At 33.9% G+C, this 15595-nt stretch overlaps 1 protein-coding gene across 3 annotated transcripts in view; it reads right to left on the bottom strand.

Moving 5' to 3' along the window:
• MICU3 (mitochondrial calcium uptake family member 3) overlaps window positions 1-15595 on the bottom strand; it is a 105578-nt gene that overhangs the window by 15158 nt on the left and 74825 nt on the right. For all 3 annotated transcript variants that reach the window (XM_047771886.1, XM_047771885.1, XM_047771884.1), the window contains 3 exons: window positions 7855-7950; window positions 865-965; window positions 205-376 (listed from right to left, as the gene is read on the bottom strand). In XM_047771886.1, coding sequence (XP_047627842.1) covers window positions 205-376; window positions 865-965; window positions 7855-7950 — 369 coding nt within the window. The remainder of the gene's footprint in view (window positions 1-204; window positions 377-864; window positions 966-7854; window positions 7951-15595) is intronic.

Consider the following 15595-nt stretch of genomic DNA (forward strand, 5'->3'; position numbering starts at 1 on the left):
AAAATATACATATCTACCTAGAATTTTAAATTAATCAATTAAAAAAATTTAGCCAGAGCCCTTAAGACATAGAAGAAAATGGGATGAAATATATCCAAAGTATCGATTAGTCCACAGAGGAACAGAAGAACTAACAAAAGGACAATATATTATAGACCTATATAAGATAACATACATAACAAAATAAATATGGGGATTAGGTACCTTTTCTTCAGGTATGCTGTAACGCACATTTTCCAAAAATACTGATGTGTTTTCCACATTTGTATATCGTAAAAGAATATGAGCAAAATCTTCTTCACTGATAGTGTTCATCCCATTAGAGTAGGACAGGAATTCTATTTCTAGAACTTCTGTTTGGAGGTTGTCCATGAATCTACGACAAAAATTTATAAACAGTGAATAAAATAAATGAAGAGTGATGGTAACAGAGAGTACTTAGACTTTGGCTTCCTTGTCTATAAAATGGGCATAAAAATACCTTGCAGGGTAGTGATGGGCCTTAGAGGAATCAAAGTGTTGTGTCTGCAACACTATATGCTTATTAATATCATTAATGCTTACTGAGACTAAGGAATTGCTAATATTCTTTCTTCTGAATATACAGGAAATAATCAATCCAGATATCCAGTCTTTTTTTTAAATATCTAGATAGTCTTTTTTAATGTAATTAAAAAATTATAATTATCAATATAATTACTGGTATATAGGCACTGAAGGAGGTTGGGTACTGGTTATAGAGAGTATCTTTAGTTAAGATAAAAAAGCAGCAAAGAGGTTATCACTGCACTAGTTGATTCCTAAAGACCTTTCTGACTTTAGCATGTTAACATTTTCTAATACAAATATAAAAATTAAGCTCACCTATAAAAATCTTCAAAGTTGAGCTCAGCTTTTCCTTTCTTTCCAAAAAAGTGTACAAGAAGTGTAGTATCTGTTACTAAGCTTGTAATGTCATCAGCACGCTTTAAAAAAATCACAATGTAAAGATTAGCTGCAATAAAACAAATGGAATAGGGATACCCAACAACTCCTAAAGAATATAAACATATTCACACTAGACTGAAAAAGCATGACTGTATTAAAAATGCCATTACAGTTAAAAAGAAGCTTAAAATTTGTGGAGTTTCTGTCATGGTGCGGTGGAAACAAATCTGACTAGGAACCATGAGGTTTTGGGTTCGATCCCTGGCCACGCTCAGTGGGTTAAGGATCTGGCATTGCCATGAGCTGTGGTGTAGGTCACAGACACAGCTCAGATCCCCTTTTGCTGTGGCTGTGGTGTAGGCCAGCAGCTACAGCTCTGATTAGACTCCTAGCCTGGGAACCTCCACATGCCACTAGTGTGGCCCTAAAAAGCAAAAGAAAAAAGAAGCTTAAAATTTGAAAAGAGCTATATGGATGGAATTGATGGTTATCTTCAAAAAATTTAAAGCTATGATTACATTAAGATGTTTTCAAACTTAAATTCTGCACATAGGATATCTATACTTTAAATTATCTAAAATAGTTGAAATCCTCTAGTAATCATCGAATATTTTATTTTTATTTAAGGAATTTAGTTTGGATTTTCCTAATCAAAGTGAAAAATCCATCCACTTGGGATGTTCAAAAGAGGTAAAGTCATCAGATGTACTGAACATACAGGGCTGACAAAATGGTGTCAAGCTTCACAAAATTGCTTCCTTGAACAATGATTCTTTCCTACTGTATTCATATTTATGATACTTTAAATAGAAGACATTGTATTTTGAAAGAGAAATTATAGTCAGTATTACCCTGGAATTTATCATTTATAATTAACAAAAAAACCTCTTACATTATTTTTTGAATGGTTAAGAAATTAACTCCAGAGGATTTTCCTTTCCCTAGTCAACTTGATAAACAAATTCCAACAAGCATAGTCTTAAAATAGCTTAATTAACAAGTCCTTATATAGTTTAATGGCCAATGAAAATCTTCCCTCTATAATGTAGCTTTGTAGGTTTTCTTTTCTTTTCCTTCCCTACTTCTCTTCTGTTCCCTTCCCCTCCTTCTCTTTCTTTCCTTCCTTCTTCACTTAGCCATTAATTCATAACTATCTTATAAATTCAGTTACAAAAATCACGAAATTCAAGTGATTATAACTCTCCCCTGAATTATCCTGGGAAATATGAATAAAAATGGGGTTAAATAAAAACTACCATTTTCTACATTTAAAAAAGAGTTGTAAATGTCCATCTAAAGGTACACATTTGAAATATACTACTTCTTGACCAGAATCCTGATACTTTAGAAAACATAATAGAAAATACAGACTTCTCCACAAGAGATCAGTCATCTTCTATGTTCCCTGACAGAAAGTCTCATCTTACCCATCCTCCACACACTGAATTTGGTAATCCTTTGATTCCTCATAGCCCCCTTCCCAATCTCTCATGAAGACAGCTATTTTATCCTTCATAACATTTTTTTGGCCTTTATTTTCCTTCTCCCTTCTCTTCTAATGACTGGAATGAGTTATAGAGACTTTTTTTTTTTTTTTTAGGGCCATATGTGTGGCATATAGAGGTCCCCAGAACAGTGGTCCAATCAGAGCCGCAGCTGCTGGCCTACACCACAGCCAGAGCAACGCGGGATCTGAGCCATGTCTGTGACCTACCCGGATCCTTTGCCCACTGAGCAAGGCCAAGGATGGAACCTGCATCATCATGGACACTAGTTGGTCTTGCCATGGCTGAGCCACAACGGGATCTCTCAAGACCTACATCTTCTGATTGCCTTTTCTCCACCAACATGCCCTCTTTTAATCCATCAAACTATTTTTTCTGAAGTCATCTCTCTGCTACATTAATTACTCATGTCTTTCTTAAGACTCTTAAAATCATGTAGGTTAGCTTCCACTTATCTAAAATTGTTGAAATCCTTTGGTAATCACCTATGTAGTCTATATTTGTAACTTAGTTTGGATTTTTCTACATAATCTCTAGCATGTAACCTCCTAATAAAAGGTTATTTTAGTTTGCTAATAAGTCCTAAGTATTTTCAGGAGCTGGAATAACTGAGAAATTCCATAATATAGCCAACTTCTTTAAAGATTTGATAGCCGATTTGATCACTTGGGGAAAAGTGACACAGTCAGGAAGCTACAGGTCACATATTCCCTTTTAAATGTACCTTCTTAAACAAGCTTACTATGGGTTTGAGGAATATTAGTGGTGCCAGGCTTTCAAGGCCCCATATGTGACAGTAGATTAGTGTAATTTTTGAGTAGTGCTCAGAAAGCATTACTACTTTCACCAGTAGCTTTACACTGAGAAGGTAGACTGTTGTAAAGGAAAGAAGACAGGATTTAAAGTCAGAAGTTCACTGACTCTTTGGGTCTTTGGTTTTCTTATCTGTAAAATGGGAGAAACTCTATCTATAATAACTATTTTGAAGATAAAACTATAATATGAACGTAGATGAAGTATACAACTGTTCTTATTGGTAGTCATTAGATGATCTGAACAAAAGCATTAAGACCTTTGGGGGGAAGATACTTCATGTTAACTACAGACATTTTTTGTGATTGTATATAATCAAGTCTAATCAGTTTATTATCAAGGAACAGCTTAATTTAGTAGGGGAGGCAACAGTGGAGAAAGCATGCCTAAATGGAGTGTAAATGTGGTTGCTCTAGCCAACGAGAAGTCAGCATGAAGAACTAGGGTTATCCATCTGAAGCTACAGGAATGGCATGCGGAAGAGCGACAAAGTGGCTAAGAGGGGCAGGGATAAAGTTTTAGGAAAAGCAGTAGTGTGCTGAGCAAATAGGACGATGAACTCAAGAGTCAGATTTCTGGCTTTGAATTGTGACTTTTTCCTCATTAGTTAAGTGACTTTGGAGAATTTAATCTCACTGAGGATATTATTTTCCTCAGGAATAACAGTACTTAGACTAAAGGGTGAGGATTAGACAACAGACGTGACTCAGCGCTGTAACTGGCATATTGTATGTAAATATTCAGTAAATGTCAGCCATTATTACATATTTCTGTCAAACCAGTGTATTCCAAGAAATTGAGAAAGACCCAGTGTAAAAGACAATAATACTGAAGCTTAATGCAAAAAAAGATTTTTACATGGTATACTTTTCTCTTATTGAAACTATACATATCTGTTATATAGATTGAAAATAAAAATGACTTAAAATGAGAGGTTACATGAACACCAAAAGCTAGCCCACTCAGATAACATAATTATGGAATGTTTTCCTCTAGTGCTTGTCATGTTCCTTACACTAAAATCAGATGGCTTTGTTTTACACAGGTTTTAAGTAATGACCTCATTCAGCCAGTTTTTCTCATGCTCAGTGAGCAGAGCAAATCTTCATTTACAGTCTTTCATCATCAAAATCTTATTAGACTTAGGTTGCACTTATCCAGATAATCCAGACCCACAGAGGCATAATCAGCAGTTTGACATTAGAAAAAAAATTAGAAAATGGAAATGGTAAGAACTTTTCCCCTCAATTCAGTGAAAGAGAGTACAATTGAGAGTCACTGAAAACCATACCAGTGTCCTTGGTATCCTAACAGTGTTATATAACTTAAATCACAGGAGAGTTGAGACAAAAATAGAGACTTCACCCCTTTGATTCTTGTGCTCATTGTTAAAATAAAATGAATTCAGGTGTTTTCATAACAAAGCAAGAAAAAGCCACAAAAGAAAAGACCATTTACATGAAAGGCCATTATCTAACTTAGCTTTGAGTAAAAACTACTTTTAATGTTTTCATCAAAAATGAAATAAATTAATAAAATTGTATAAAATAAATGTCAAACTATGAAAAAGAATTTTAAAAAATTCAATATATTTTTGATTACTATGGGATAATAATCTTCTCAGGCTCTTTTCAAGGGCTGAAGAAAATTTTCAAACTCTTGATTTGTTACTGAAGGTTCTGAATAATCTACTGAAATTTATTGAATTAGTAAATTAAATAAGAAAAAATTTAAATTTCATCTGTAAAGCTCAAAATAATTTCTATAATTTTGTACTCAGATTATATTCAACAAGTCATGATAGGCTTACACTGCACTATGAATTTATTATCTCTTATTGTGGTTAGAAAGTGGTATCAGCTGTGGCACATTCAAATTTTCATTATAACATGGTTTTACTATAACTGAAAAAAATCTCATTAGAACCATTCTGGAATAAGAATATGAGAGGCTAATCTCAAATTTACCTACATTATGTAAAGAGGACAGCTTTATCTCAATATTTACATTTTAAATACACAAGAAACACAGAAATACAAATACACATAAATTTTTAAGCTTTATGAACTAATTTGAATCCTGAAATACTGATACTATAAATAATTCAATGTTACACTGGCATCAGTGGTAACCTATAAGGAATTATAAGTGAGTTGTAGTTTAACTACAATTAATTCTCAATTATCCTCTCTAATGTGGGAGGATAGGAACAGAAATAACCCCCCAATAATTATTTTACTTGGAAACACAATATAAATTTTGTTTTCTTCTTCCCGCCATCAAATTTATTTTCAAGATGTTTCAGTCAATTCATTAATGGACTTAGTAGTTTATGATTATAGTGTGGGCTGATAACAGCCTATGGTGAAACTGGCTCTCTAGGGGAAAAAAAAAAAGCCTGATTTGTAGTGTTTGCCAATGTCTATGGTACAAATACTTCTATCATGGACACTGTGAGGGTGCCAACAGGAAGTCACAGAATGCTTAGCTGGGAAGAAATGTGAGGAATTAGCTATGGGAAGCAGTCAAAGCCAGTTCCAGGACATGTCTGATTGAGTGATAACACCTTCCAAAAATCTTAGGCAAATCTTACAATCTTTGAGTGAATGTAAGAGCTGACTGGTCTTCTGATATTAAACTTTCCAAGATTTAAATGAAATTCAACATCTAGTGAGGAGATTGTGTCTAATTGTGATAATTTCTAGCAGAGTTAAATGAGAATAGAGATGTTGGAGGCTGAGAGGTGGACAGTCCAGTGTGGAAAGAGCATCACACGTTTGTTAATTTGAGCTGGACACAGCTGGCTCGTAGGAACTCTAAGGACAAGTGTTCCCAGCTGTTCTTACTTTTAGGCACTAACTACAATGTACATGCATGAGTGATTATAGAATTGAGCACTTCTAGAATATGTGTAAATGGTGAGTCGCCATCATGGCTCAGTGGTAACGAACCCTACTAGTATCCATGAAAACGCAGGTTTGAGCCCTGGCCTCACTCAGTGGGTTAAGGATCTGGTGTTGCTGTGAGCTGTGGTGTAGGCTGCAGATGCGGTTTGGATCTGGTGTTGCTGTGGCTGTGGCAAAGGCCAGCAGCTACAGTTCTGATTTGATCCCTAGCCTTCCATATGCTGTGGGTGTGGCCCTACAAATAAAGATAAAATAAAATGTGTAAATGGAACATAAATTACCACTTTATGCCTAAAAATGGTTAAAAGGTAATTTTAAAGGTTAATTGCTGGTTACAATTACATTGTGTTTATATACTATAGACAGATTAGAGATTATTTGTTTCAAGATTTTAAAACTGAGCACAAGTGACAAAACATTTCCAAGTGTTTGCCCTGGTCTAGAGTTGTCCATTGAGTAACACTGTATATATGGATTAATAGAAGCACATCTGATTCCAGTTTACTTCTCCAGATATTTTTAAGTGTAATTTCTTTTTTTTTTTTTTGCCATTTCTTGGGCCGCTTCCGCGGCATATGGAGGTTCCCAGGCTAGGGGTCCAATCAGAGCTGTAGCTGCCAGCCTACGCCAGAGCCACAGCAACGCAGGATCCGAGCCGAGTCTGCAATCTACACCACAGCTCACGGCAATGACGGATCGTTAGCCCGCTGAGCAAGGGCAGGGACCGAACCCTCAACCTCATGGTTCCTAGTCGGATTCGTTAACCATTGCGCCACGACGGGAACTCCTTAAGTGTAATTTTAAAAATCAAACTACAGAAAAAGAAATGACAAGCCAAATTTAAAGAGGAAGAGATAATGAAACATATATCTCTTTGTATTTACTGAAAAGCCTTTGCGGTAAGACAGATAGCCATTTCTAATAAAGTTCTTAAAAATACTTAATAGGAAACAGAGAACAGTGTTATCCTACAGGACAGAGCCCATCTTTTAGAATGACAAATCTCTACTAACAGCGGTGTAATGGAGTGGGATGGTGGGAGCAGTCCACCAGAATACAACAAAAGCATGTCTCTCTATGGAATTCAAAAACAATAATGGAAATAATGGCCATTCTGCTTTTAATTCGCCATGCACTGGTGGTTTAATCTTAACCAATGTCAAGGTAAAATGTTTCTCCCTTCCTTGACTGACTGCTCTTAGGACACCTCCCCACATGCCCATCCTTGGTAAGCCACTCACTATTAATTTCAGGAAATTTAATTGTTTAAATCGAACTTAACTGTAAAGCATTAGCTATCTTTTACCATGCTGGAAGTTTCAGCATTTCATGGAAATTTCAACCAAAATTATAAGGTTGAAAGATTCAGTGATACTATAAAATAGTGATTTTCAAATTTCTTGAAAGTGATCCTTAAGTGAAAAATAACAGTATTTCCTTTTAATTAAGTGGGAAAGTCATGTTTTCCACAACAAGCAACTGGATTTAACATAGACTAATATAAATAACCTTGCATCCCCTACCAGTACAACTGACATATTACAATATACCACTTATGCACAAGAATTATTGCTTTACTTACTGGAGAAAAGGGAAAATAAAAACTACATTTTTGGCTTCAACACAATGACTTTAAAATGAAGTGAGGACTAGATTAACAAAATGGTAAATAGTACAAGGATATGGTTGAGGTTTCATTATACCTCTGCGAGGTCTGAAAAGAGTGCTTGGCTTGTGTTACGTCTCAGTGTATCCCAATAGCTTCTGGAAACAAGTTCCTCAGCATCTGTTTTAAGTACCTGCAGAAGTTTTAAGAAACACAACTGAAATCTAAAGAATAGTCACAAAGAATGATAATTTATACACTTTAAATCTCTTCTAGCCAACTTTGAAAGGAAAAGAAAAACACATTAGCTTACCTTTTTTGTTTTCTGCTGCACACAACAGTATTATATTACACTGCTGGTAAACCCAGGGCATTTTCAAAGGTGTAATGGTATATAACCACTATTTCTAAGTACAATGTGGCTTTGTCAAAAAGAATCACATTCTTCATCCCTTCCTCCCATGTCCTTCTACTGAAACATACATAACTTCTAAGAAAGTGTGAAATACAAATTTTATTCACACCCCATGACAAATAAATTCATTTGGAGCAACCAATTAAGGTTAATTTTAAAATAAATTATTATTGGCTAATATACATTATGTTAGTGCATCAAGGAATTAAAATCAATACACTCATAATTTAAATTTAGAAAAACTAAATTTAAATTTTAATCCAAAACTTGTCAAAAAGAAATATGTTAAGTTTAAGGCAAACCGCTCAAAGCTAATCAGGGATTTCATAAGTGTCTACTGTAAACAGCTAAAAGTACTTTCTGATCTATTATCCAGATGGAACATTAGCTTAAATCTTAGTTTTGACTAGTCTGAAGAAGGTGATGTCAAGATTAGGAAGTATTGTCTAATCTTCATATGAAAATGTAGAACTACAAGCTTAACTTGGGCCTCTATGAACAAAAATAATTAAAGGCAGTTTCTGTCAGGATTTATCAGACCAGATTTGATAGTTTCTCAGAATCGCTCTTCTTTGGATTACTGGAAGAAGAAAATGCAGTGAGAGTGAGTGGCTGATGATGAGAGAATTTTTATTTTGTGTGTGTGCTAATTTTCAAAAGTCTAGTATCACTAATAAAATCATAAGCATCTGGGGAGTTCCCACTGTGGTGCAATGGGATCAGCAGCCTACTGGGAGCACTGGGACGCAGGTTCAATCCCTGGCCCAGCACAGTGAGTTAAGGATCCAGCATTATGGCAGTTGTGACTTAGGTTGCAACTATAGTTCGGATCTTATCTCTGACCCAGGAACTCCATATGCCGTGGGGTAGTCAAAAAAAAAAAAAAAAGTCATAAGCATCTGGAAATCATTTCAAAGATCTATGTTCTAATTCATTATTATGAAGTAAAATACACTGCCTGCCACCCATATTTTAATAAAAATCATAAAAAATGTTAAAGTATTATTTAGCAGGAATTATTCATAAAACATACCTGTATTCATTATCATAAGTATAAATGAAGCAATATGACAGAGAATTTGCTTGTCACCTCCTTTAGTAATAAAATAAGCTTCCACCAAAGCAGTATTAAGCCAAATAAGTAAAATTAGCTGAGGTCAGAACTAATGCAGTTCATTTTCTTTTATATAGATACAGTTAAACCTCAATAAACAGTAACTTCAGTAAATATCCCGCAAAGTTATCTAAATATTTTGAATGTGGATATATTTTTAAACTGAAACATAGAAAGTCCATAACTAAGAAAGGGCTTGGTAAGCCTATCAAACTAGAAACTAAGGCTCAGGACATCACTATTAGGAGGGTATCAGGACTGATTTGCTTTGTGAAGGAAGTCAGGCCTCTCTTCTACCTCCAAACACTGGTCACCATCACACACACCACACACATATTCTCTCTCTCTCTCTCTCACACACACAGACATTTTGATGACATTAAAAAGGTTTACAACACATGAAGGGATGAAAGTTCAACAAACTATAGATCTCTATAGAAAAAAAGTATGCCTGCGCACAGAAAAGAAGTAAATACAGGTGATCATAAATACAATGACATGGAGTTAGGAGCTCTGACCCCTGCGCAGCTGAAAATTCTAGTATAACTTTATGGTCAGCCCTCCATATCCATGGCCACACACCTGTGGATGCAACCACCTGAGGACTGTGTACTGCTATCTTGTATTTAGTGAAAAAAAATTCCACATATGTGGACCCTTGCAGTTGAAACTCATGCTGTTCAAGGATCAACCTGTTAAATAAACTGATTATCTCTGAATGGTGGGATTAGAACACTTTTTATTTTCTTCTTTTTGCTTTCATGTATCTTAAAATATTTTAAGAATGTATACTTAATCTAGGAGGGTAAAATGAAGTTTTTTAAAATAAAATCTTATTTAGAACTAACAGTTTAATAGTACCCTCCTGCATAAAGATTTTCTACTTATCGCCTAGCTCCAAATATTAAATTATGCAAAAATATACAACTGAATTGTTTTTAGTGGCTATATTAGTTTTTATCTTATACACTCTTTTAAACTATAACGTTTCTGATAGAACGACAGTAATTTCACAGCAACTACTGTCATGCCTTGAATGCTATACAATTGCATGATATATTAAATATTTAACTGACACAAAAAACTAAATGTGGCAAATTCAAGAGAAGTTAAGAGACATAGAGCATGAATATCTATGAAAGCTCCAGAAAGCAGTATTAGCAAAAATGGGAAAGAGGCAATATTCAGAAAGATAATGGCAGTGAATATTCAAGAAATAAAATGAACAATCCTCATGATTGGTAAAAGTAAAAAGAGAGAAATACTATAATAAAATTATAGAATACCAATGGCAAAGAGAATCTTAAAAGCATCCAGAAAGAAAACAGATTACCTATAAAAGAACAATAATTAGACACAGAGCTGACTTCTCAATTTCAACAATAGATGCCAGAAGATTGGGATGATATCACAATTTGCTGAGAAAAAAATATCAACTTATAATAACATATCTAGGAAAATTATCTTTCAAAATAAGAGTGTATGCATATATATACATATATTATACACTTTAAACTAATACAATGTTACATGCCAATTATATCTCAATTAAAACAAACAAATCCAGAGAAACAAAAGCAATTGGATGGTTGCCAGAGGTGGGTCAGGGTGGGGGTGTAAGGTAATGGGTGAAGATGATGAAAAGGTCTGAACTTCCATTTATAAGATAAATAAGTCTTGGTGGTGTAATGTAGAGCATGGTGACTACAAGCTAATGATGCTGTACTGTATACTGGAAGTTGCTAAGAGAATAAATCTTAAAGTTTTTATCACAAGAAACAAAAAACAGTAACTATATAAGGGGACAGATGTCAACTAAACTTGTAATTATTTTGTGATACATGCACATATCAATTATTTCATATACCTAAAACAAATGCAAGGTTATATGTCAATTTTATCTCAATAAAACTAAAAAAGACATTTCCAGAGATAAGTTTTCTTTTAAAATCTTTAAATCATTTAGAAGATCATTATTTGAGAGTATATTTGTGAGCATAAGATTATGAGGTTTAGGAAGGGGTAAGATTAAAGAGGGAATTACTGAGTAAAGAATAGTAAATATGCAAGAAATTAAAAGAAAACATGGATGGTACATATTTTAGAAGTCTAACTTGTGGGATTAAAAAAAGACAAGGGCAAACACTGTGCAAGTACCCATGCCAGGAAGAGAATGAAAAGTACTAAAAAACTTTTAAGCTCTATTTTTAAGAAAGAGAAAAAAGACATGGCCTAAGATAAGACTTTAAGTATACTTATTAAAATTTCAAGAATAACTATAGAAAGAATAGAAATACAGTGAATATCATCTACACTAACACAGAGGAAAATAAAAGGAGGGAAAATAAGCTTCAGTTAATGCAAAAGAGGTAAGAAAGGAGAAAAAAAACAGAATACATGATGGTTACAATAGACACAAATAAATTAGTAATCATAGTGATGTGATTTTCCAATTAAAAAGCACATATTATCAACCCAGATAAAAGGAACCAATAAAATACACAAAATATACTTTTAAAAAAGATATATTCAAAATACAAGAGAGAAGTTGAAAATAATATACCAGGCTTCCAAAAAAGACTTGCTAGAAAATAACACAGATCTTTTCATTGAGAATAACCCCAAAAAACTAGATAAAGTATAAAACAGATGTATCTTAAAGTATCTTAAAGACATTATTTTCCTTTTGTACTCTGTTGACTGGTTCAAAAGCAATGGTAGGTAAAATCACTGAAGCCTTAGTACATCGACAGCAGTGGCACTGAAGACCAAAGTCACTACATCCTTCAGAAGTTGTCACACTGTGAACAGTTCCATACACTCACATAAAAAAAATATTTCACTTAATACACTTGCTAAAGAATAAAACTTTTAATTTTGTTAATGTGCTCTTTGAGCACATATCTTTTTAACATTTGATGTGAAGGGAAGTATGCATAAAACATTTCTGCTTAATGAAGTACTATGGTTGCCTTGAGAAAAAACATTTGTGTGATGGTTTGTACTGCAAGGTAAACTAGCCAATTTTCACAAACCATCACTTTTGCTTGAAAGAAAAACTGGCAGAAAAACTATAGTTATTTAGACTTTGGTATTTGCCAGACATTTTTTGGAAAACGAACCAAATGAGCCTATCACTTCAAGGGAAACAACTGATAGTATTTGTTGCCAAAATAATGTAACAGAATACAGAAGCATCTATGAGAAACTAGTTGTATTCTATTAAGTCAGACAATAAAGAGATTTGTGAAAAATGTAAAATATCACTTTCTTTACTACAGTTTTGAAGTTATTTTTCATAAAAAATGTTTATGGTAATATGCGATTTTTAAATTATTTTAAAATATATTAATATTTAAAATGGTCTCAATTTTAATTTCTAATATGGCAAATATTAGATATAACCAACATAAACAAAAGCTCTTTTGGATTCTCATTAATTGTTGACAATGTAAAGGGGTCCTGAGACCAAAAAGTTTGGTAACCACTGCTCATATCAATAAAAGTGAATGGATTAGGACAGATACAATAATGTAGATGAAGTTGACAATCATGCTGAATTGAAGAGAATGTACTAGGATCAGATATAATATTACAGATGAATCTGGCAATCATGTTGACTCAAAGAAGCAAGACACAGAAAAATTCATGTAATATGATCTCATTCGTATGATATTCAAAAATGGGCAAAACTGTGTTTAGGATACATAATTAGGATGTAAAACTGCAAGCAAAGAGAAGCAGTGATTTACATAAAAGTCATGATTGGGGTTATCTTTTAGAGAATGAGGGATTATGATTGGAGACATATAAAGAGGCTTCATGGGGCATGGCAAAGGCAATGTTATTTCTTCACCTAAACAGCAGTTAAACTTTTGCATTTATTTTATTCTATCAGCAGTATATTTTTGAACTAAAATGTATATTTAGGAGTTCCCGTCGTGGCGCAGTGGTTAATGAATCCGACTAGGAACCATGAGGTTGCAGGTTCGATCCCTGGCCTTGCTCAGTGGGTTAAAGATCCGGTGTTGCCATGAGCTGTGGTGTAGGTCACAGACGCAGCTCGGATCCCGCGTTGCTGTGGCTCTGGCGCAGGCTGGCAGCAACAGCTCCGATTAGACCCCTAGCCTGGGAACCTCCATGTGCCGTGGGAGCGGCCCTAGAAAAGGCAAAAAGACAAAAAAATAAAAAATAAAAAATAAAATAAAATAAAATACAATGTATATTTAAAAAAATCAGGGAAAGCTTCACCATCACTAGAGATAAAAATGGACAATAAAAATCAAAATAGAAAATAATATAAAATATTAATAAAGGTAGTATATTTATTTTGACTAATGGATTTTAACACAAACACATTTCTAGAGATCCAGGCATAGTATATAATCAAAAATTTAATTTGCTAAGACAATTTAATGTATATTCTTATACAGACAATAACAAGGCTTTGAAACACGTAAAATTTTTAAAAAAGAATTACGAGTAGAAATTAATGTCTATCACTGTGATGTGTAATTTAATACACTATTTGACAGAACAAGCAGACAAAAACCTTAGTAACGACAGAGATTTAAAACACATAATTAATATGTGTGCTCATGTATGTTACAACTCTAACTCAATTTGGAGAATATACATTTTTCTCAAACACAGACTACTTATGAACAATTGACATTGTTTTAGTCCATAGAACAAGTTCAACCCATATCAAAACACTGTATAAAACTTGGTATATTTTTTGGAGTTCCCACTGTGACACACTGGGTTAAGAATCCAAATGCAGCAGCTTGGGTTGATGCGGAGATGCAGGTTTGATCCTCAGCCCGGCACAGTGGTTTAAAGTATCTGGTGTTGCCGTAGATGCAGCTCAGGTTCAATCCCTGGCCTGAGAACTTCCATATGCCTGGGTGCATATGGAAAAAATTGGTACCTTTTTTGACTACAATGAAATTTGGGTAATAAAGATCATCTTTAAAAATTCTGTAAAATATAAAGCATGTTAAAGTCAAACACACTTGACTTTTACATTATTTATTCTTTTGAAAGTTTTCTATTTCCTTTCATTACTATAGTAAGATAATCAAGAGTTGACAAGGAGTTCCCATCACGGCACAGTGGGAAAGAATCCGACTAAGAACCATGAGGGTGCAGGTTTGATCCCTGGCCTCAGTGGGTTAAGGATCTGGCATTGCCATGAACTGTGATGTAGGTTGCAGACACAGCTCGGATCTGGCGTTGCTGTGGCTGTGGCATAGGACGGTAGCTACAGCTCTGATTCAACCCTTAGCCTGGGAACCTCCATGTGCTGTGGATGCAGCTCGAGTCAGAGTTGTCTGGAACAGAAAAGGCTGTTAAAGTATCTTCAAGGATACAGTCTTACACTGTAGCAAGAAATAATCTGACAGAATACAGGCAGAATCTTCTGTAGAAAGATTAAATTTTGGAATGGGCTCTTATGGAACCCATGGAATCTCCATCTCTGTAGTAAAATCCTAAGGGCCCTGCCATTCCTGAAGGAACTGCTTCTTAAAGGTAGAATCTTAGGTTAACATTCAGAGCTAAGAACCATACTCACATTAGATACTTTATCATTCCAGTTAATCTACATACAATTCTGGAAACTAGCAGATAATTACCAGTTAATTCATAATCTTACAGTAATATATTGGTGCAATACATACATCAATGATATTTCATATAAATGTTCAAGCTGTCTGAACGTTTTTCTAATTTTAAATGAAATTTCCTTGTTTGTGTGTATTTTTTGAAAATAATCATTCGTTTCTGGGCAAAAATCTTTCTATCGTAGGAAAAAAGTCAGCTTATATAACCAACTAAACTCCAAAGGGAGTTGAAAATCATATAACCCATTGAAGACTGTGGATAAAAATGACATTAAGTTAATTTAAAATATGTATTTTATATTCTTAGATGAAAATGAGATGTCTTAAGTAAAATAAATATATGTATAACCACAACAAAATGTAAATTACTTTCCTATTAAATAAGCAAGCATAATGTAAATGAAATGTGCAATTCAAGTCTGCTTCTCAATATTCTCTTAATGTCTAAGTGACTATAATTTGTATATGTTGCTTAAAGTAGAGCTATATTAGTACCTATTTCCTTTTAACAATATTATTCTGAAATGTATTTTTTTAAAAGCCATTTCTCATATGTATGAAAATTATTTATGAGTTTGAAGGAAAAATAGAAACTGTCACAGTTGGAAAAATACCTCATGCAATTAGATTAGAAAAATAAGTAAGTCATAATTGTTAACATTTTTTAAGTTTCACAGGGCACATG

This window comes from Phacochoerus africanus, chromosome 3 (genome assembly GCF_016906955.1).
Source record: "Phacochoerus africanus isolate WHEZ1 chromosome 3, ROS_Pafr_v1, whole genome shotgun sequence".
NCBI lineage: Eukaryota > Metazoa > Chordata > Mammalia > Artiodactyla > Suidae > Phacochoerus > Phacochoerus africanus.